Genomic DNA, 24,553 nt, shown 5'->3' on the forward strand with positions numbered 1-24,553 from the left:
AGCATTCTTTATTAGAGTTTTTTTTATTTATTTGCCCAAATGGCTAAATTGAACAAAACCAAAGTTATTCACCAATCTTTTGTTAATACATTAACGGTATTTTGTTAAGCCCAGAACCAAGTAAATTCCTCAAAAAACTTGCAATGATAAAATTGCATCGTGGAGTGGTGTTTAAGCAATTAACATATAGGCCTGATATAATTTTTTAATAAAGGTTTTTAGGTAAGTAACGTTTTTAGGTAAGTTTTTAGGTTTTTAGGAAAAATTATTGGGCCTAGGGGCGCCAAAATGCTAAATCCGGCCCTGCTCATCGGATCGTACTAGGCATTCCCATAATTGGTCGTCCATTCTTCATGTTGTCTGCCATTTTCTTCGTGCTAAACTATTATTTATAAATATGCTCATAGAAATGATTTACGTAACTTTATACTATTGCTAACATAAAATTAACCGCTTCTAGGTTAAAGCAAATTTAATAGCATATTCCGTTAGTCAGTCACTTTTTACTATTACTCAAGCGCTCTTTGATATCAGTCATTTTCGATCATTTTTATAAAGTTCTCTTCCCTCCCGCCAAGTTCCGGGGCTGAATTTAAATTTAGACGGTATCGGAAGTGTCACTGTTCATGTCAGTGACTCCGAAAACTATGGACTCGACACTAATATCGGTTATTTTCTATCGTCTTTGTATACCTCCCCTTCCCCTCCCTTTAAGCTGCATAGTCAAAGTGAAATGATAAAAACCATTCCAAGTCCGAACCTCATCTGTGTTCATCGAGATCAGTCGGATGGTTCAATTCTCCAGAAGCCTGGTCCTGGTACAACAGCTGTCCGCCTACACAAAACGTGATTATTGTCCAACGTACGTGATAACACCACATATAGGTCGACACAAACACATTTCTCTTCACAACAGCACAGAACAATTCTCAGAAATCTTTGCACTCATGTGGCCCGATAGGACCAATGTACAATATGAATGTATATATTTGTTACTTCACTAAAGTACAATAACATGCTAAAAACAATATTCATACTAGTGGACTGTAAGGCTTGATTCGTACACCACATGAATGCAACCAAATATAAATTCACTGTATTTAATGATTACACCTTCAGTTTGCACACAAAAATAATACACGAGAATAAACATATTCACAAGGTCTTTAGTTGTAAATGTTTGTAATGCGATGGCTTACTGTTTGTGCTATATTGTACGATGTTCTACCATGATATATGGTCCACCAAACTGTATGCTCTTGCTGCCTCCACATTCGCACACTTCACAAAACAATAGAAAGGCGTTAAGCAACTTGAACACTGTTGCCAGCTCAAGGCACATACACTGTTAAACACACAAATAATCCCAAACAAACGATAAAGACATAACTTAATCATTAGATTACAAAGCAATAAGAAAACATGTAATATTAATGTATTTTAAAGTATTTTATTACTGTTTTTTACAGAGGTTTAAGACGAAATTTTCTTATACAATTTACGAAAGAAACTATTCCATTAACTCCTGAGTATTGTTACTGTGATCAGTTCTCATAAGTACTGTCAACGGTATTATGTTTCTCCTTACTGTTGGACTAAAGCTTGGACTGAAACACAAAACAATACGTAATGTATTAGATACTATGAAAAATATATTTGAATCGAGCCTGAAATGTTACATTGTTTCCACTAGAGTTCCCCTTAAAACTTTTCATTTAAAGCTACATACACTTTTCATATACGACCAGTTAAATATAATAGATGTCGTAACTAACTAAGTAACACTATGGCCTATGGAACTCAAAGGTTCAATGCCGCGATCAGAAAAGCTCTCCACTGATTTCTATCCTTAGCCAACTGGATCTAGTTTGTACATTGTATTTCTATTTCTGAGAGATCCATCTTAATATTATTCTCCCACCTACGCTTTGGTCTTCCTAATGGTTGTTTTCTGATTGGATTTCCAGTAAAAATTTTGAAAGTATTCATATTTTCATTATTCTTGCTACGTGAACTGTCCATCTGACTCTCCTAGATTTCATGACCCTAACAATGTTTTGTAAACGGTATAAATTATGTATAGTACGCGACAAAACATAACCAATTTTTTCCTCGAAGGTCAAGATCTAAGGGTTTACTTGTCCCTACCATAAATCCTTCATTGTAACTAGATTCCGTCGTTGACGCTCCAACTTAGGTAGAATTGTATAAAGCTCTCAGTATGGCTAACCCCATTACGGTTATCATAGTAGCCCGAGCCCGTGCAGACCTTTAAACACATTACCCCACAGAAATGAGTGTCATAAGTCCAGGCCTTCTAAAGGCTGTTGCGCCAGGAATTTAGTTATCATTATTATTATTGCTAATAATAATATGTAATATTAGTAATAGGCTTAATAAAGATTCTGCCTGTTTATCTGCTGTGCTTGTAAGTATATTATTTCTAACTTTAAGATATAGTTATACAGGTCAATATATAATTGATCAGTTTCTTTCTAATGTGATTCGTCACGTGTATAAAAACTGGACAAACTACAGATTAGGATACTATACTCAGGAAATTAATAATGATAGCTTTATTACTCACATATTAACCTGCCTACATTAATATATATGAGGATTTAGGTACTTAATAGAATGCTTTTTTAATCATTTCTTTTTTTAAAGAAAAAAGTTTTAAATTGTCATTATAGACAGATGGCCTGTCGAATAATAATAATAATAATAATAATAATAATAATAATACATCCCAGGATATTGAACAAAGTTATCGTGTCTTGCAAAATTTTTTTGATGGAGACAAAGATCATGTCATCGAGATAGATCAATAGTCCTCAGAAACTAAGGAAAACGAAAACGAGGACATGTTTTGAACTCTTGAAGTGTTAAGTTCCAATTGTTTATTTTATCTATTATATGAGATTTTTCAAAATAATATTCAATCAGTTCTGATATAGTGCTTTATGTGAGATTGATTCTAAGTTACATGAAGGGCATAAACAAGGGCATAAACATATAATAATAATAATAATAATAATAATAATAATAATAATAATAATATTTATAAAATACTAACATTAGTGCATCATGCTAACTCCTAATAGTAAATCACGTTGATGCTCATTGCAATAATATAATGCAATAATTTAGATTTGAGCATTTACATTTATGTATCCGCAAGTTCGTTGGTCGGCTAACTAAAGAAAGGAAAGAAAAAAGTGAATGCAAACAATTAGAGCTCTTAAGTATTGACTTCAACCTATAATTAGTGCTTGAACTTTTCGGGTAAACTGTACCCGCCCGGTACCCATTGCGTTTGGTTTACTCGATCCTTAGACCTGATAAACCCGTTTGACCCGTGTTTGGCCTGTTTGGACCGTTTGACCCGATAGACTCGTTATGAGTTCGTACATGATAATTAGAACAATTTGTGTTATGATAATAAAGTGAAACAACACATCATTTAAATAATGACAGACTAAGCTTGTTTTCATAAAAACGGGGTTATCAGGCCAACCCTATTCATACGGTTCAATCGGGCAAAACCGATTCATACGGGTAACAATACAATATCGATCCAACGTGCGGTCCAGGATCTATTCTATTTTCCGAGCATTACCGAAAATGCACAGTAGCCCGAAACGGCTCGAACGTAAAAACTATTATTATTATTATTATTATTATTATTATATTAATAGAAGAGAAAATTACTTGTTGAATGACCTGTACGTATTTTATCCCTATTTTAAATGGTTATTCTGGTTTTATGTATCTGCTTATTGGTTTGCAACACTCAGAAAGAATAGTTCGAGACTTCATTGTTTACCCTGGCGACAGGGAGAGCGGCTAAGCTTTTGTAAAACCGGCAACATCCAACTGGTTGACAAACTGCACGTGGCCGCTAACAACCATATGAAAGTTTTACTGCTGATAAGAAAACTTGGTTTAGCTTTGAAAACCACTATACTTCCTCGTTACGAAGTTTCCGCCATTCCTCATTTCCGTTTCTTTTGGCGTCCGAATATTCATCTCAGGACACTATTCTGAAATACCTTCAGTCTGCGACCTTTCCTCAGAGTAAGCGACCATGTTTCGCAACCATACAACACAACAGGCTCGTTTAATATATTTTAAGCTTCAAATTCCTCGACAGAATTCGCGACAACAAAAGATTTTGAGCTAAATAATGACACGAATTCCCTGCTTTTAGTCAACATTTTATTTCTTCGTGGATACGATTTTGGTCTGTTAGTACTGATCCTATATGAATGGATTAATGTATGGATTAGTCCATGCAGAAAATGTTTGCATGGAATAATTTAAAACACAGTAATGTAATATGACATTCATTATTAACAGGATAAGGTCATAAATGATATTACTGTATTTTTAAAGTAAGTAGAAGTCTTATTTTAAAATTAGAATCTTCGGTAATGGTAAGCGTGCACACCACAAGCTTTTCCAACACAGAAAAATGGTTACATCAACACCGCACAGGGAGTTATTTCAACACCGAAATAGGTGTCGTAGTAACACAGAAGTGGAGTCAAACTAACACCAAGTGGAGTTAATCTGGTGGTCTGACCTTGAATTTTAACACTGGGAGTCTTGAATTAATACCAAAACTGTGTTACATATACGGCTCTTTGACCTTGAATTATGACTCAGATTGTGTGTTGAAATAATGAGAAAATGATGTTGAAATAACACAGGAACTGTGTTATATTGATACTTGATCTTCTGTGATATTAGCACAAAATTATTAACACACTACACATTGTGTTACTTTTTTCGTGTTGATGCAACACCGCCACAAGTAACATTCGACGCTTTTCCCCTATCGACCCTGACATAGTCGACCTCTTACCAATCGATATATATATATATATATATATATATATATATATATATATATATATATATATATATATAGATAGATAGATATAGAGATAGATAGATAGATAAATAATTGTACAGAATAATTCTACAGGCTATGTATCTTGTTACTTGTCTATTCTTATATATATCGATTCTATGTATTTAATATAAAAGGCTATACTTCAGTTGTATGTGTATATATATGCGTATGTGTATGAATGTACGATAGGCGATATATGTATTTCGTGAATGTATGTCTATTCAAGTATCTATATGTATATAAGTACATGTGAGTGTGTGTGGGGGGACATAAATTTTGCTGTATTTCTCTTTATGGATTGATTATATTACAGTTGTTTCTCTAATTCTTTTCATTTTTGTAATAAGTATTGATATTTATTTCAATTATTGCAATTTCTATTGTAAAAGGAATAATAGCTCTGTTATAGGTGAATGATGAATAAATAAATTAATTAATAGTGTCGAATCAACACCGAAAATACTAACACAAATCTGAATTTAACACTCCTCAACACCGGTTGTGCGTTAAAAACGTAACACACCTCGTATGTTAAACGCAATTTCTAGTGAACCACAGAGACAGGTGAGATCGCGGGATGTTTTATGTTAACTACCAAATGTTTACGCTTAAGGTAGTCTTACTTATGCATGATTAACTTTCACTTACCTCTGTATGAATAGCCATAACACCATCAAAATCACTTGTGAGAATCTGAATATATGCTCTACCATCATTCCCTAGTTCGACATATTTTCCTGTGCATTGGCCATTTTGTTTGTCTCCGCTAATGACATCGCAGTAAGTTCCAGCTGGTAAGCAAGTCTGTCAAATAAATAATATAAACTTTTATATATTAGAAATGCCTTTATATATGAAGAGAATGATGTAGAAAGAAAACCTTTCACTTTTATATTTTATTATTTGTTTAGGTTTTATAATTGATTAGGGTGATGCATTTAAAATTTATCACCCCTCTATCTTCGAAACGACTGTGAATATGGGAAAACGCAAAAACACGTCCATCATTATTTTAAAGGGCTTGAATTTTGAGCTATAAAAGGTCTACACCCCCATATAGGGGTACGTGGGGTCAATTTGAAAATTTTAAATAGCAAAGGGGGTCGAGTGATATATCGTTGGAAAGGTCTCGATAAATATTTGCCGAAAGTTTCAAGTCTCTATGCTGACCCCGTTCTAAATGGCGGGGATTCACATTTTGTGTGCATAAAGTCCGTTGCCACCCTGTGTATCTTCAAAACGACTGCGAATATGAGAAAACGGAAAAACACATTCGTCATTATTTTAAGGGATTGAAATTATGTGCTTTAAAAGGTCCACCCCAGAACTCCCAAATAGGGGTACGGGAGTACACTTGAAGATTTCAAATGGCTAAGGGGGTTGAGTAATTGAACAGGCTCGACAAATGAACTTTTTGGTGTACGTTCTGAACTTGCTAGTTTGCCGAAATCTAAAATGTCGGTGAAATCAAATTTCGTATTGAAGGCCTTTGATGACTTTTTAAATATCTATGGGTTGTGAATGTGGTGCTTCTAAGTTTTTGACTTCTTTTTTAATTTATTTTTAGGCAGGGTGTAAGTATCGTAAAAACTTGTAACACGAGAAAATGATAATTTATTGGGCTAAGACTTGGTTTTTGTGCATCTTGCCCCAGGTTTTGTAAACGGAGGCGCATGTTGTGTTATATTGTATTGTCATTATATTAATGTTTTAAGAAATGGTTATTTCAAAAGTAGGAATACAGAGTTGCGAAAATATGGGCATCAGAAAGAGGGATCAATACTACCAGAGTGTAGAGAAGTGGTAATCACTGCATATTTTAGACATGTAGGACTACGTAGTTTCGCTGTTTGAAAATTAAACAACCCGCGTACAGAGTCCCAAATTACCTTCCAATTAGTTACATTGGCGTAAATCAATCTTCGCATAAACACCTTACTGTGTCACTAGTTCGTTCTGAGATTTGCCTCTAGGCGCACCAGTCGAAGCAGAGATGAATACACTGGTTGAGTGTTCGGACAAGCAAGTTATCCATTTGACAGAGTTGAGTTGAGTTGATTATGAGATTAGCGTCCCTTTCAGCAGCGAGGCTACATGAGACGGGACCTACTGATAAACGTAGAATCCGAACCACTTGAGCTCCCGGCGGAAATCGAACCTGGGTCTCCCACGCAAAAAGGCGTGCACCCATTTGACAGAGACATTCCTAAGACCAGGAGAAATTAGGCTCATGTAAGCAATTAAAAGTACAATTGCCTATCCCATTTGCACATTTGGATGTTATTTTGCTTAGCAACTTCTACACAAATCACATACAATTGTAAGTCATGCGTTACAGTGCTCATAAATTTTAATATTATAGTTCTGCCTGTCTTCACGCCGAATCCAATCTTCATACAAACGAATGTAATTGGGTGCAGTTTTGCAATCAGTATTGAAATGAAGTAGTGAACGCTGTGTTGTTATAAGACATTTTATGGAGGATAGTTTGATTGAGCTTGTGTGTGTTCGAATTTTGCTGAAGATTTTCTTACGACATTCATAATGAATCGTATGAAAGGAGCACGTTCTGCTGACGATCTATTTGATCTTAGTTTTGTTTTCGGAGAATGTGGGCGAAATTATTGTGCGACTACTAGAAGATTTAATGAATTGTATCCCGATTTTATTGCGCATAATTTCAATCCATTAAAATAATGAAGAATGTATTTTTTTCGTTTCTCATATTCGGAGTCGTTTCGCAGAAAACGGGGTGTCAATGGATTGTATGGACACGAAATGTGAATCCCCGTCATTTTAGATGAGGTCACCATAGGGACTTGAAACTTTCGGCAGAATATTTCTCTTGTCGGGACCATTTCAACGATATATCACTTCGTCCCCTTTGTCATTAAAAATGTTCAAGTTGACACCACGTACCTCTATATGGAGGTGTCTGGAGGGACCTTTTATAGCTCAAAACTCAATTCCCTTAAAATAATGATGACTCTGTTTTTGAATTTTATCATATTCACTATCGTTTCGAAGATACACTGAGTGGCAACGGACTTTATGAACACGAAATGTACACATCCGCCATTTAGGATGAGGTCAAGATAGAGACTTGAAACTTTCGGCAAAATATTTTTCTTGTCGAATCCTTTCCAATGGTTCGATTCCGTCTTTTTCCTCTTCCCTTTCGGAGATGCACACTATGCACCTTAAACGTGATGTCACCTCCGCTCAGGAACTCCTCATTACTATTGAGAATGTTTTCTACTATGAAGAAAAGGATTTTCTGCGTCAAGGAATATGGATAGGGTTATTTAACTTAGACACAATGCTCTCAATTGTCATTCTTACAAAACTGTATTTATCAGCATCCTTTAATGTATGGACCAATACGAAATCAAACAGATGTTTTTCCGGATCTTCGATTTCATTAAGGCCGACACACATGATGGTTGCTTCTTTTCCCTTAATTCCAAAGTACGCATAATTACGGAATGCTCTCTTCACTACTTAAAATTTTGACACACCCGTAAAATACATTTTCCCAAGAACACTCAAAACCTGATCCTGCTAAGTTCATAGGTTTCCCAGAACTCTCAGAACTTGGTCCTCCTCAGTTCACCTAATAGTTCAATAACGATCTTATTAAATAAACCATTTGTGTGACCTGCCAATACCAACTGCTTCAATTTTTCGCAAGTCTGCTTCTTTATCTTACCAAGGCAAAAGAATCCTGCCCGATAAAGATCGGTGATATCGGTTGCTGATCTACATCCTGCTAAAATAACACCCTGACTACCCTCAAAATGATTTCTTAATTCTCGAAGTAAAGGTTGATACTTTTCATTACACACACATGCATAGCATGAAATGGTAATTTTCAACTAATCTTGTCCATGTATAGTACACCACTTTAGGGGAAACAACCAGATATATGAATTATATCAACGAGCTCTCCATCCCATTTAAATAACTGCGTATGTATCATCTGTAATAACGAAATTATATTCTTGTAATGAAATGACAGCATGTCACCCTTCCGAAACTTCATTAGTTAGTTCTCCTAAGTAAAACGCAATTGTAAGTTTGAGCTTATCATTACGTGCTTACACAAATATGATACTGTCCATGTAATCCTGCATTAGTCATGCATCTGTCGTCAATACGTCATGAAGTCAGAGCCTTACCAATGTCTTTTCCATTTCGTTTTTAAAAATTTCAAAATCTCATATTATTATTTTAACTCAACCACTTTCTGTGAAACCTCAGAACACTCATAGATTGTGAAGATTGTAAAATACCTGCCGAAGCTTTCGGCTCAGTTAAAATTTCCACGGATTGTTTTCATTCTCGATGTTTTTGTACATAATGATGAAGTGTTTCCCACAATGATTAGTACGTTATTTCCTTTTGTACTTTTGTACGTTATTTCCTTTTGTAGGTTTCGTAAAGTGAATTGAGGACTATTCTAACAATATTCCTTAAACCTGGATTCGTTCCGATATTGTCATGATTTAGCTGTATGCCTACGTAGTCATAATACTCTTGGATATTTTTCTTTGTCTTCTTTAGTTTGACACGAGGTAGGAAAACCTGAAGATTGCTGCTTCATTTTCACGAAGGAATTTACATAAACTTTCGTCAAACAATCCGAATTATAATCCTTACGTCCAAACACTTCGGAATCCTATATCTTTTGAACGTAGAGGATTTTGTAAGCGTTTCTACAGAGCGGTAAAAACATATCATCTACGAACAGATAAAAGCATTACAACTAATATTCTATTATCAATACCCATCATGGTGTCAAACTTCCTTTGTATTTGCGTTCGGTACTGCATCATGTTTCAACAGGTTCATCCGTCATTATGCCAACATTGTTTTGAATTCTACTGCCCCAATCTTATTTTGTGTTCCCGTTGGCATCCTGTGATGTCCATCCACCGGTGTGCCGGTCTTCTTTTGTATTTGTGTTCATGTTACAACACCCACCAGTAAGCTCATTATCCTACAACGCCAACTTTCACTTTCACGCAACCGGTTTCCGAAAGCCCACGAAAAGCTCAGTTAGACTTCTGAGTTCAGCCGAGAAAGACGCACGAAGACCATGCTCTGTATATGTACCAGCATAGCCTATCATTGAAAAGTACATGTATCTCGTAAAACAAGTAATATTTTATATATTACGAATGAATAAAAACATGTCCCGCATGAATGAAGTTAATTCCCTCTCATGTTTAATATGATCACAGCATAGCTTTTCTACATTATGTAAATCAGCTTCGTATCTATGCGAAAGAACAAATAATTACAGTTTAAGTGTCCGAGTAAATTATTCCGAGAGAATAAAAAGATAAGATCCAATTAAAAAATAATAATATTTAATTATTAAAAATCGATCTGATAAATAACCTGCGTTCAAGATTAATTTTAATTTTAATATGTTCACACTTTAAGTGTTCATCGAGTAAATTACACGAAAATAAATAATTAACAACCAATTTTTAATACGTTCACACAGTGTTCGTATAAATTATTACGAGACATTAAAAGATATGATCTAATACATAACCTGAATTTCCTATAGAAACGATCCTGATAAAGAAATTACGTGATACAGGTCATTCAACCTTCCAGTAACTACTTCAACCCTCCTAACAATGAACCTTCCAGGAACCAGTCCAACCACACCAGGGTTATAAAAACCAATTAATTAAAAGGACGGCTTCCTTTCATCTAAACACAACAGGGTCATAAATCAAATTTGACAATCGCTATTCACGATCACCGTTATGTCTGTCCCTACTAGCCCTCCTAAAATAATCTCACCCTCTTCACCCACGCCTTCATATTCTGGCTATGAGCCTGTCAACAATAGTAAAACAAATTGCAGAGACAACTTGCTTGAGTCACAATAACTATTTCTTAACGCGTAATACATTCAGGGAAATGTATTTTAAATTCGGATGAAATTGATACAGGGATTCACTGGAATACTCTTAATAGTGACGATGCCAGTTTTAATTTCTGGGGGGTGTAAACAGAGAAATAGAAAAGAATTAAGGGCACCAATTTTGGTATACCGTAAGGGGTAGTTTTATATTGCGTGACCAACATTAAAATACAAAACGTCTAGAGGAGCAGGCGTTGTCATGAGGCGCAAGCACTTGCTATTCAATTTCCCCTCTTGTGATGTTACAGATTCTTTATTTTCCATAACTCAGAATATCACAAACTTATTTGGGCCCCGAAACCAGAAGAGCACCGCGAAGAGAACACAGCTATGAAACTTCAACTATGGGAACTTCAAGAGAATATTACAGGATTGAATATACGTACTTCTATCCGACCGAAAGTAAGCTACGTCTCGACTTCAGGAGCCCAGACTAAGCCCCGCTCTGTACCTCACCTTCTAATGAGAAAGTATATGAGATCGTTTAAATAAAATAGTACTTCCGAACTACCAATTTACTGTAGAAATAAACCCAAAACTGTAAAGCGAAATTTTGATACTTTGCTACTGCAAGATGATATAGGGTTTTATAGGAGATAAATAGTTAATGACATTACTCTACTTTTCCCCTAGAGATGACACTTTACTGAAAAATTAAATTAGAAAGTAGTACAGTCCTTCAACTGTTTATTGGATAATAGCACAAACATACCTGATAATATTTTACATGCTATAAAATTAGTTTAGGTTTAATCTTCCTGTGATTATTCAAAGTCCATAATGAGCCCCACACTATATTAGTTCTGCTGACATCGCGAACGTTTAATACGGCAAATGACACGAATTAAGACTCGTAACGATTAACTATGCGTTTCGAAGCAACATCAACTGGACACACATCACTCATTGTCCAGATGGCATTGTTCGAAGTGTCCATCATTTGTTAAATAAGTTTTTTACCAATCTTCCTTGATGTGTACCTTGCCAGAAAGTTAGGTCTTCTTACACTGGGATTATCGACATAAGTTCAAGGGTAAAACTGAGGGGGAACGCGGGGGACGTCGTTCCGCCAATTCTAGAAAATATCTAATGCGTCCTTCCACTTCTTAAAAATACAATGGGGAAAGATAGGCACGGGGGAAGCGTAACGTCATGCATCTCCTTACCTTTTCAGGTCCACTGCATAGGTATCTTATTTTCTTCGTGTTTCAGCGTTTACTGAAGCGATAAAATTGAAATTCTTAACACGTCACTTATTTTTTTCGTAAGTTCTAGAATAGTTTTCTTTTTGTTAATTGCGTCACTTAGCAAAAATGAAAACTTGTTTATGGCACACAACAGTTTCGAATACTTCTAGCTTACATACTAAACACATTTATTACAACACTTCTTACAAATTCAAATCTTTTCATTTTGAGGTGGAGATTTATATACATGCGGCAAAATTAACTTATTACCATTACTATGCAAGTTTGAAGTTTACACTACTTTTACACACACTCACTCACATACACACAATGTTTGACGGCGTGTTTCTTCTCTTAACTTCTTTGTTTAAATCGTTAATTCCATCATTACAAGATGGCAGAGTGAGAGAAAACAGAACACTGTCAAAGTGTCAATATATATAGAGACTTTATAGAAAAACAGTTTGGTTCACTGAATTTACACTTATATGAACAAAATAAATTTCAGTGAAAATCAGATTACTTGCAAGTAAGAGAGAAAAAGATGGAGAATTGTGAAAATGTCGTAGATAGATTCTACTATTAAAAAAATAGAAGAGAAAAAATTAAAATGGTAGATTGGTTTTAAAGTACAAGATATTTTTAATATTTCACTTACAAAAGTAGCAAACTACTACGCATCATACATACTATAATATTAATTGTAAACAGTTGAACCTGCATAATTTACACAGCGCACAGTTCTAATATGAGCGTAAATCTCCTTCCCATTTCTCACTATATCTGTGCAAGCCCCTTTACGGGCACAAGTAAAGGACAGGAGGACTCAAAGGGAGTGAATTGCTAGACAAACATATAGATGTAGTATTTTAACAAATATGAGGTTGGGGTGAGTTTGTGGGGAACTTGGATAAGTGATAGATGATACCAAATGCAAATATTTTTTCTTATAATTCCATATCCGAGTACGCCTCATTGTGGGTCTACAAGCCTTCGAGGTTGCCAGCTTGCAATATGTTTTGTCATTCAGATTAAAGCAAAGCCTAACCTGAAATGTCCATCAACCTGCTATATGTAACTCGTCTACTGGTTGCCTTTCACAAGGGTCTCAACCTTAAAGTCCTGGTGGCAATATTTTAAACTAATAGGCCCAAAACGACACGACGCCTAATACGTGAAACAGAAAAATAAAGACAAGTTTTTAAAAGAAAAATTAATGAGAGTGGTAAATCTATACAAAATTTGGAATCGAGCAGCAAAAGCGACACGTTTCTAGCACTTGTTGTTTTCGAGATGTCGCTGTCGAAAATATTGACCAGATTCATATAAACTTTTATTGACCACAAACATATAAACCTCGCATTTTAATATGTAGACTAGTGCATCATTCATATATGAGCATGAATTTGCTTATCAGTCCTCATAATATCTGCACATGTCCCTTTACAGATACAAGTGAAAGACGTCTTGATAAAAATTGGCAATGGGTATTATCATAAAAAGGACAATTTGTTCAATATCTCGACAACTTGTGCAATATCTCGTACCGTTTGCAACGATTAAGTCTACTTCTGGTTGAAGTTAGAATTGTCGTAGGTATGTTAAATTTGGTATATGTATGTAATGTAACGAAAATCTACAAAGGGGTATCATAGAGGGGAGACCATCGATTATTTTTTGAATATCTCGCACCGTTTGCGAGATATGATTCTACTTACGGTTTTGGAGTTACAATTATTGTAGTAGGGACGTGAAATTTGGTATAGGTCTATATGTATCTTGATAAGAATTGAAAAGGTGGGTAATAAAGGAGAGATATTTTCAATTATTTTTTCAATATCTCGTACTGTTTCCTAGATTCGATCCTACTTCCGGTTTTTATTGATTAATTGATTATCGTTTACCGCCCGTTTTCAGCAGAGGTGCTAAATGAGGTGTGGACCTACACTTTAAAGTGTAATCTGAACTATTCTTTCTGATGCTCCCTCTGGGAATCGAAAAGAGTACCCTTTACACCAAAGTCGTTCACGCTAGCCCATAGACCAGCGGGGAATGCTTTACAGTTTTGGAGTTAGAATTGTTGTAGGTAGGTGAGATATGATACATGTATGTAATTTGATAAAAACAAAAAGGGAAATAGACATCATAAAGGGGAGATTTTTGATTACTTTTCGATATGTCGCAATGTTTGCAAGACATGATCTTACTTCCGATTTTAAATTTAGAATTGTCGTAGGAAATGAAATGAGGTGTATGTATGTAGCTTGACAGAAACCGACAAGAGGTATTATAGAGGGGATTTTTTAATTATTTTTCCAATATCTCGCACCGTTTACGAGATATGATTCTACTATCGGTTGTAGTTGAAACTGTCGAGGAAAAAATGAAATCTTTGAGTTTTACGTCCCAAGTTTACGCGGGGTAGGCTAAAGAAGACGGTGATTATGAGAAATGAATGAAATAATGGAATGAAGAAAGATGGATGAAAGAGGAGAACCCATGAAAACTCACACACAAGGTGTTTTTCACTGCAAAGTCCAATGGCGCGGGCTGACATCGAACCAGGGACCCCATACACCAGAGGAGAACGCTCTACCACTAAGGCACCGCAGCCCCAATTGTCGAGCAAGACACAATTGTGGAAAAGATTGCCAATAAATATATAAACCTAGCATTTTAATATTAGACTAGCTGAACCTGCTTGTATCATTACAGTCGGGATAATGAAATTTTTGTTTGGAGGGGCCCAATATTTTTGAACGTACTGTAGATTTTTCAATATATATTCTTCGGTCCATGTAGTATATTCATTTGTTCCTTATTCAAACCAAACTTAATGTGGAAGCTTTGAATAACCCAGTAGGAATTATATTTTGGGGAATGCTATCTTTATTTATACATTATTTTAATCTAAACCCTGGATATGGACATTTCAAATGGATAGGTATTCAAATTATACACTTTAATGCTATACGAAAACATAGGCCCGCAGTTGGATAAAAATTCTTGAAATTATTCTCCAATCTGATATTTGGCAGAATAATTTAGACCCACTTCGTCTCTCTGGTATACCCATATCCTCCCATAAATTTGTTTTCACTCAGTTTTTACTATTTTCTATTCGCTTTATATTTTTCGCCACCAAAACTTTTTGTTCTGATTGGGACTATTTCCGAAGCTCTAATAATAAGGCGCTGTTCTTGTCACTTTGCTAACTGGAAGGCATCGAGCAACAACCTGCTAATTTCGCTTCCGAAATATTTAGGATTTTGGAATAGAAAAGCAGTAAGATCAAGGTAAAATTTGTATTATTTAAGAAATGAACCATCCAAGAAGCCATTAGGAATCTCACAGTGTTGAAATTTCATTTTAGAAAGTCGAAAAACCGTAAAATATGAAGTTAGATCAGGAACGCCATGTTGGTGCATATCGATGGTGATGGACAGGATTTACAGTGTAGTATATCAATTCTCAGTTGCAAGTGATTTTCAAATGAAGTTTCAGTTATTTAAACATTTAGAATATCCTTTCTACCCCTCCAAATTCGCGTAGCGTACGGTAGGTCTGTCTACTTATAGTTCTTTATCTGTAGTATACGTGATTTTTTCTATTAGTAACATGGAGGTAGGTGTAGGTTCCTTTGTAGTTAAATTCAATTTCACAATGGGTGATATCAGTAAAAATAAGTAACTACTCCTGAGAAGTCCTGCTCGAGAATCGGAGTAACTACACCTGGAGTAATCTCCTCCCTCAATTTCGTATCAATAAAACAAGCCACTACTCAGGTCTAGTCTGCTCCAGATTTATGAACGTTTACTCGCGCTTCCTCTGCACGTAGCACTGAGTCGTATCAATAAAAGAAGTGATTACTCATTTCTCCCATTCATCGCGCAGTCATTTCGTTGTTTTTAACCTATGGCGTAGTATCTTAAAAGCCATGAAACGGGCAAGTAGCAACGATAGCTTCAATCAAAGTGAATTTGTGGATATTGTAAAAAAGTTTCCAGTGGTACTTTCAAAGTCACAGCTACCAGAAAGTAAACGAAGGAAAGCCGAAACTTTGAAGGCAATTACAGTGAAATGCAACGAAATATCAAATACATCTACGACTGAGACACAAATTCAAAAGAGAATCTTTAATATTCGAGCGAGAATAAAACAAAAATAAAAAAGAAGAAAAAAAACGGGAAAGAAGAAAGTAATACTGAAACCATGGGAATGAACCTATTTGAGCTGATGGATGTTGACTGGAATCCAGCAGTATCAAGATTAACACGACAAGCGCATATCACGTGTTGTCCAAGGTCTTTGTAGATTGTTTGGCTTTAAGAACGAAATCAGACACTTGACTCCTTTGTTTGTTTTTTTTTAAAAAAAGTTCAGCCACCCACGTCATAAATCACGTCCATCTGATTGCGTTTTCCACACCATACGTGTCCCCTTTCGCCTTGACATAAACAAAATACATTCTCATATATACACCCTTTCTATCAACGTTGAGTTGAGTTGATTATTAGTTTAACGTCCTTTTCAGTAGCGTGCATATATGAGACAGAACCCACTGATTAACGTGGAATCCAAACCACATGAGCTCCTGCCGGGAATCGAACGCGGGTCTCCTATGCCAAAGGCATGTACGCTAACCGCTTAGCCACGAAATAGCTCTTTCTATTAACGTATTACTCTCCAAAATACTAGGTTTCTTTAATGCCACTTGTGTATAGTCAAGTGCTCCGATAGCACCCGGAAATGTATATTGTTCTTGCCACTCTGCCTTTGCTGTTTGTATATTACGCACACTTCCGGAAACAATCCATTTTCTGGTAGTCATAGACAGTACTTTGAGCCACACCAGAATCCCCTGACATTCCGACCTGGAATCCCGGATCACTCACGTAACGCAAGAAAACCAAGGGCACCGATTTCTCTGTAAATTTGGGGGGAAAGGCATTCAGATGCAGAAGGTATATATATATCAGGATTTTAAGGCAAATTGCACTCTAATTATGCCAAATATTGTATATTCATAAATACAATAGGGGGCCCACATGAGCTTTGGGGGGCCCCCACAGGATCGGCGCCCTTGAAGAAAACCCGCATCTTTTCATCATTACGTAGTCCACCAACCCGAATTTCGGTTGATTCTCCTTTAAAAATGTTGTGCTAATCACTACATTTTCTTTCATAAACTTATAATGCTTTTTATAATCTCCCTTTCCAACATTTCTATGCAATTTATAAGTTTTTCTACGTAGTAAAACAATCATATACTCTGCCATATTTCACACGGAGTCACCTATTTAGCTTGCTCCACAAATTTGGAGAAGTTACTAGCATCAAAGAGGAGTCTTTGATTTTTATTGATATCAAACGCGGAGTAGTTACTCGGCTCGAGAATAGAGGTGTGGTTACTTCAAAAGGGCGGGGCTTCTCCGAGGTCAGCCGAGACGATTAGTGCTCAGTTCTCTTTTTATTGATACCAATGCGAGTAACTACTTCAAAATTGGGCGTAATGAGTAACTTCTCCGTTTTATTGATATCACCCAATATCGGTGTAAGTTAGACCTAGGACTCTCACTTATTCCTGAGATAATCATGGCATTCAACACATTATGGGCTGAACAAAGGATCAGAAAAGGTTATTTTCCCTTCAGGAAAGAGACCCTTACTATAAGTAGTTTCAATGTGTCCTTTCTAGAGCATTGAAAGAAATTGGAAAACCATGATTTAATTAGTAGAAGGGCCATTGGGCTCTCATTGTTCCTTTCTTTTTCATAGTGCATAGAGCAGGTTTAGATGGTGCTTTCAGTAATTTGTTTGATTTATGTGCAGTTGAACTGGGTGATAAGATGATTTAATATGTGTACTGATATGTATTAACATTTGTGTTCTTGGTCTAGGTGGGATGTAGCATGTATGTGTGGTAAATTTTAGTATGTTGAACGTAGTGATGTGTAAGTGAAAATGTGATTTATTTCTTTATAGACAGTGTATTGCTTAATTAGTCATCTCTCTTAGTCAATCTAAACCAATTCGTATCTCAAATTCATAGTAACGCTGTACCGTAATTATTCAATAGATTACTTATAACAAAGTACAAATTACATTTACTAGTGCAAAGTTAGTTTGCGAACTATTAATGCCCTCCCGTGCTGAGTTGTGAATTATTCGCCACTAGGTTTTGTTACTCTGATACTTAGTAAACTGGCCAACACGAAAATGACCCTTCTTTTGGAATTAATGATGAGTAAATATTTGTTCTGGCTCATATTAATGGGTATTTAGATAATTTACATTGTAAATTAAGCACAGTCATTTATATAGTCCAGTAATCAAATTATTAATAATAGTCAATTTTGCTTTTCTCCTTAACTTGAAGTATGTCTATATGGCATGATTTTTGTTGTTTTTGTTGTTTTGTTGTTTGGATGCAGTTTTAAATTCTCTCTTTCCGTTGCTTTCTGTGAACGATCTCATTGTTGACATTTGCTGCCATATAATTGCATGTAGTTAAGAATATTGTTTTCTTCGCGTATAAAATAATCCGAAGCCGTAAAGTGAAATATACTGATTTGTTTTGAAAAAAATCTGATATCAGTCCATACAAGCTCACGCGTGTTGATTAACGTATTAGAATAATGTGTTGATATCAGTATATATAACAAAACTGCTGTGAACAGTCTTGGGCGTAATGATAGAGTATAAGGTGTCTGAAAAATAAATCTACGTTATAGAAATGAATAGATATGTAACTGAGTAATGTGTATAATAGAGGGTATGAATAAATAATAGGACACCAGTGTATATATGTGCCCGGTTGTGAATTTTACTACAACATATGGATTGTGTTTAGGTAATGATAAATGTTTAGTACATTAATCATTACGCCAGGATATTTGTGTGAGCGTAGTGTGTCATGTAAAAATAATGGGTGGTATTTTCACTTTGTGGCTTGAAATTTGATAGTAAACATACAGGCCATCTAATCAACAGGTCTGACAATACGAATAATGATCATATATCAAACGATTCCAGACATTTTTCACTTAATCACAGAACAGAATAACCGTTTTAAGAATATACACCATATAACAAATACGCGTTCAGTTTACATTTGCGATACTACTCTGCAACTTTGAACATTTTTTCACGTCAACTGATTAAGCTAAGTTCACTAGTATTCACAGAGGTAACGACGTGGATAGGATCGATTAATATACGAAATTTCTTACATTGGAATTCCGTTATCCGTACCAAGGTGTCGATCCTCCTCCTCCAAATAATTTCATTTTCCTTACTTTTAAACTAGGTAGCAATTGAAATTAAATGATACCTCAAGGTTGGCGCCCTTGCAGATGTGGGAACTACTAATAAGATTTGGCACATAACTTACTAGTACAAAATTTATTTTTTTTTTAATTTTGGTAAATCGTAGTTAGAAGTTTCTCTATTTTATCGATTTTATTCTAGTTTCCATACTTTACTCCAGACTCTTCTTAGTTTCTGAGGGGTCGGATATTTTTTTAGGAATTCTAAATTAGAGACCACACTGACACTTCCGGCTGGACCGGTCGTAATCTGAGTGAATTGGTACCGGAAATGGTTAATAATCAATCATTCCACAGGGGTTATTCCTTGTGCGATGGTTGACTACAAAATACTTAGAGGCCCCGTTGGGTCAGGCATTTTAGTAGGCCATCTTTTTCGGCATATGAAAGTATATTTGGCTGTGGATTTCATATGTCTAAATTCGACCATCTATCTTTGTAGTTTTAGTGTCCTAGCTTATTCCCTTAGCGCCGTTTTTTTCTTTTTCTTTTCTCTTCTCAATCTATCCTTCTATTCTCTTATTCGAGATTTTTATTATTTTCACCTCCCCCTGTTTTGAACTTGACGCATATAGTCAATTCAACATCTATCATTTGAACTTGATTTACTAATTGAGATGGCGCGAGACACTATTCGTAGAGTTATTCATTGATGCGGAAGGTTAAGGGAACGTTTCTCTATCGTATTTCGACGGACTGCGATAGTGAGCGATGGTTCAGTAGACGATAAAATGTTATTTTTTTTATTATCCGTTCAGAATTCTGAGTTAGAATATCAGTTATTTTCTATTTTTGCTTCCATTGGTAACCATAAAAGTAAATGTTGTTGTAGTTCTTCTAGGACCAAAATTAGTGTTAACCTTTTAGAACCATGTAGTTAACCCTCGAGAAGTCGCGCTGAAAAAGCAACGCGAGTAGTCGCGCGCGGTCAAAAGGACCGCACGAACATAATGTGTTGCAAATATCGTTTTAAACATTTTTTGTATTAGAAACGTAATTTTGTATATTTTCTCATTAAGAGGGATTAAAATATTTATTATTATAATATGTTTTACAGTAGTAACTATTAATGGAACCTACTATTAGATATGTACTGTTTTCTTTTTTATTTCTTATTTGGAATAAAATGTTTTTCTCGTTACACATTTATTTAGATAGATAACTACGCACTGGTTTTATTGAAAATTCTAATTCTGATGACGATCTTTTGTTTTTGTCAACTCTTTGGTTCGTCTAAAATTAGAAATGCAATACTAAATTAGTAAAATAAATACTATATACACACATAACAATAAAACAAAGCTTCAAAGCGCATTTTACATTCAATTATAGCTCGCTCGTAGCTAAGCGGTTAGCATACGCCCCTTTGGCGTGGCACTTCCGGGTTCGATTCCCGGTGGGAGCTCATGTGGTTCGGATCCCACGTTAAGCAATAGGTCTACGTCTTACATAGCGTTGATGCTGAAAGGGGTTCTAAATTGAAATCAAATCAAATCAAATCAAATTTACATTGAATTATTTTACGGTCCAATTATTTTGAAACTTCACCTATACAACACTACATTGAATTATTCTAGGTTATATTCAAGTTTACTCTGTTTTACACTTCGTCATCGCTTGTTTCGGTCTCTGCTGCGCTGACTACATTCGGGAAATCGCTGGTCATTTCTGGGTTTAAGATCTTCAGACTGGCTCGCAGACTCCTCAGTTCCACTTTCGTGTTCACTAACTTCTACATTATATTTTTTGTTATGATCTTTCTCAGACAAAGCTTCCACGAGATCATCATGGCTGATTTATCCGAATGGTCCAGTCCTAACATTTTCCTCCGTTCTTTTAAGCCGTTCATTTCTAAATTCCTCTTTTTCCACAGTTGGTATCAGTTTGTTAACTTTGTCAACCTCTCTTCCATCAATTAAAATAATATTTATGTTTATAAAGCTTAAAACATCTCCAAAGCAAAGGTCATGTGCAGAGCGAAAGACTGAGGAAAAACATTACACGGTTAGTCGCGCGCGGTGGAAAGCACCGCAGAGTCACTAAACAATCACTAGTATTTAAACTAAACAACGGATAAGGGAGTGATTGAGCATGGATGTTCGGGAAGGTGAGGGGTAAGATTAGGTAGACGGTTGAGTCCGTCGGACAAACAGAGTGGGCACACGATAAAAAATAATTTCCCTGCGGTGCTTTTGACCGCGGCGCGACTACTCGAGGGTTAAACAGAAGTTGTTCAGTCTACATTTGGCCAATTTCGACTTGTCTAAAAATTTAGAAGAATCCAGGGCGCCAGGTCCGTAAGTGCTCGATGTGTTTCCCTTCATTCCTAACAATAGCCCGACAGCGTAATTTCCACTGTAATAGGCTTCTTTAAATAACTGGGAGGGAAATCGTGTCCCATTTCCTTTGCACAGCTTTACAAAGTCATTCCACAGTTGTCACTCGCCGTTTTCCCAAAGCACGGTTAAGCAATCCAAATCCACAATAGCCCATAGGACTTGCATCTGGAGATTTAACATGTACCTCATTTGAAAGATATCACCTGTTTACCACTTGCCTCCTCCATCTCCCTGTAAAATAAGAGGGACGATAGTGAAGTATGTGATGAAGCCTTGCCCATGTCAATGCGCACAAGATTGGCGTCATTTTCGTACATTGTTGGAATCTAATGCTCGTAGATCGACCGCATAATCTGCTCTTGAAAATACTGCGAATTTATTTTGCAGTTCTTCGCCACCCTACAAATATTCAGTTTACCTCGGTAACAGTAACCAATAACGACCATGAATCCTTTTGGAAAGGATTCTTTACAGACACGGACCCATCTTCTGAAGTTCTTAGCGCCTTTCTCTCGGTACATGATGGCTTTCGGTTTGCCGCAGTCAGAAAAGTTCATCGAACGTTACGATGTACATCCACTTTTGTTTTGCCAAATGCCAGCTTCTGGGCGTTACACTTTCGTTCCTTTTGGTGGGCATCCGTGAGAAGATGGCCGCGAGCTTTCATGACTTTTTCCAGATTGAGTTGATGGTGTAAAGTCCGGCTCAGTCCCCAAAGACACGTCAAGACGATTAGCCATACACTTTTTTGTTGGCGGATTTTCTTGCATTGCCATTTTGCGATGTTTCCTCTGCATGGTGGAGGTGACCTTGGTGCATTCCCGCTTCCTAGGCAACTTCGTTCGTGATCCAAATGGTGGAGCTTCATTGCCCTTGTACTTTTCAATATCATTTTTTATTCCACTTAAACTGATGTTCTAACCATTCTTTTTGCACTGTTTTCTAATGACAGAAACAGAAAAGTGGGCGTCATGAAGAGCCGCAACGTAGCCTTCCCAAAAGTTTGTGTGGCATTTGGGTCAGAGAGCAGAAACCCACACACTTGCAAGCCAATTTAACACAACACTCACAACAATGATCCTGTTTTGTGCGCTATCTTCGTCCGCGCTGAAAAACAACTCCGTTCCCAGGAAGCCACTGCACAACACACTGTAGGATGCCACGAGCCAGGTCGGGTGAGTCCATTCTGCTCGGGATGGGAAGGAACGAAATCGGCCAAGCGTAGGCTGAACAACCTCTGTACATATTTCTGTGTTTACGTCCCTGCCATGCGAATTAAATGTCTAAACTAACTAATTCCATGGCCTATGAAACCCGGAGGTTCAACGCCGGATTCACAAAAGCTCTCCACTGACTTCTATCCTTAGCTAACTGCATCCAGTTTCTACTTTGTATTCCAATCTCTGCGAGATCCATCTTAATATTGTCCTCTCATCTGCGCCTAGGTCTTCCTAATGGTCTTTTTCCGATTGGTCTTCCAGTCAAGACTTTGAAAGCGTTTCTACTTTCTTCCATTCTAGCTACATGACCCGCCCACCTAAGCCTCCTAGACTTAACAACCCTAATAATGTTGGGTAGACCGTATAAATTATGTAGTTCCTCGTTATGAAGTTTCCGCCATTCCCCATTCCCGTTCATCTTGGGTCCGAATATTCGTCTCAGGATCTTGTTCTCAAATACTTTCAGTCTATGTTCTTCCCTCAGAGTAAGCGACCATGTTTCGCAACCATACAGAACAACAGGCATGATTATCGTTTTATATATTTTAAGCTTCAAATTGCTCGACAGAATTTGCGATGACAAGAGATTTTGAACCGAATAGTAACACGAATTCCGTGCTTTTAGTTGACATTTAATTTCTTCGTGGATATGATTTTCCTCTGTTAATATTGATCCTAGATATTTGAAACTATCCACTTTATCAAAAGTATTATTTAATATTTTAACGCATCTATAATTTGCTGTATTACGGTCTCGACGCACTTCCATGTATTTAGTTTTAAATTTCTACCAGTCTTAATAAAATGCTTGGGAATACTAATCTTATTATTATGTGCAGTCAGTTAGTTATATGTAAATGTGCGATATATTCGGATTCTCTCTTAGGTGAAGTGTTGCAACCTAGAAAATTTAATTTGTCGGGGTTATTGATTTGAAAGTTTAAATGATTATTGAATATATGTATATTAAGATCTAAATATGTGTGGAATGGAGAATTGAATAAATATGTGTAAAGGGTCTTGGTACCTACCCCGAACGGTTCTTGGTTGCTATAGTTCCGAGATATCCGATAAATGTAAAATGTGAATGTTAGTAGATACCGCCGCATGTTATAGATATTCTCTTCAAACTTTGTAATATTATTAAATGACATATGTAATGACTAACATCATCTGTGTTAAACTAACTGCAGGTAGCATGGTATTTAGGCAGGTCATCGTAACCCTATTTTATCCTTAAATCTACCTTCAAGTTCGTAAACTAAAATCCTTCCGTAAAACTACATTTCGAATCCATTCTTCCCATACGAATCCTCAAACTTGACCAGTGTTTCCACCTCAGTAGTCGTGTTCTCAATACAAACGAAAGTTCTTCTGATCTTGGAAAATTCTCGTTCCTACATATACATTGTGTGAATCTCACGTTAAATGTGTGAATCTGGTAGTATAAGGTGATATTAACTGAAAGATCGTCAATGAATGGAATAGTAAGTGAATGACAGAATAAGTAACATTAGTCAACGTGATATGAGGGGTGTAGATGCAAAAGTGGCAATCTCCAATTTTTTGAGAAATTGAATTAGAGGTGGCACTGTATTGCTTTAAGTGTCCGCGACC

The 24,553-nt window shown here is 36.2% G+C and overlaps 1 protein-coding gene across 1 annotated transcript in view; it reads right to left on the reverse strand.

The window, feature by feature from the left end:
- Positions 1-1,444: 1,444 nt before the first annotated feature.
- Positions 1,445-24,553, reverse strand: part of LOC145676763 (alpha-amylase-like) — a 95,986-nt gene continuing 72,877 nt past the window's right edge. Inside the window, exons 8-9 of the mRNA XM_081747572.1 lie at positions 5,567-5,722; positions 1,445-1,607 (exon numbers count right to left, since the gene is read on the reverse strand). Coding sequence (XP_081603698.1) covers positions 5,685-5,722 — 38 coding nt within the window. The 3' untranslated portion in view covers positions 1,445-1,607; positions 5,567-5,684. The remainder of the gene's footprint in view (positions 1,608-5,566; positions 5,723-24,553) is intronic.

This window comes from Thermobia domestica, unplaced genomic scaffold (assembly GCF_964235325.1).
Source record: "Thermobia domestica unplaced genomic scaffold, izTheDome1.hap1.1 HAP1_SCAFFOLD_355, whole genome shotgun sequence".
Classification (NCBI taxonomy): Eukaryota; Metazoa; Arthropoda; class Insecta; order Zygentoma; family Lepismatidae; genus Thermobia; species Thermobia domestica.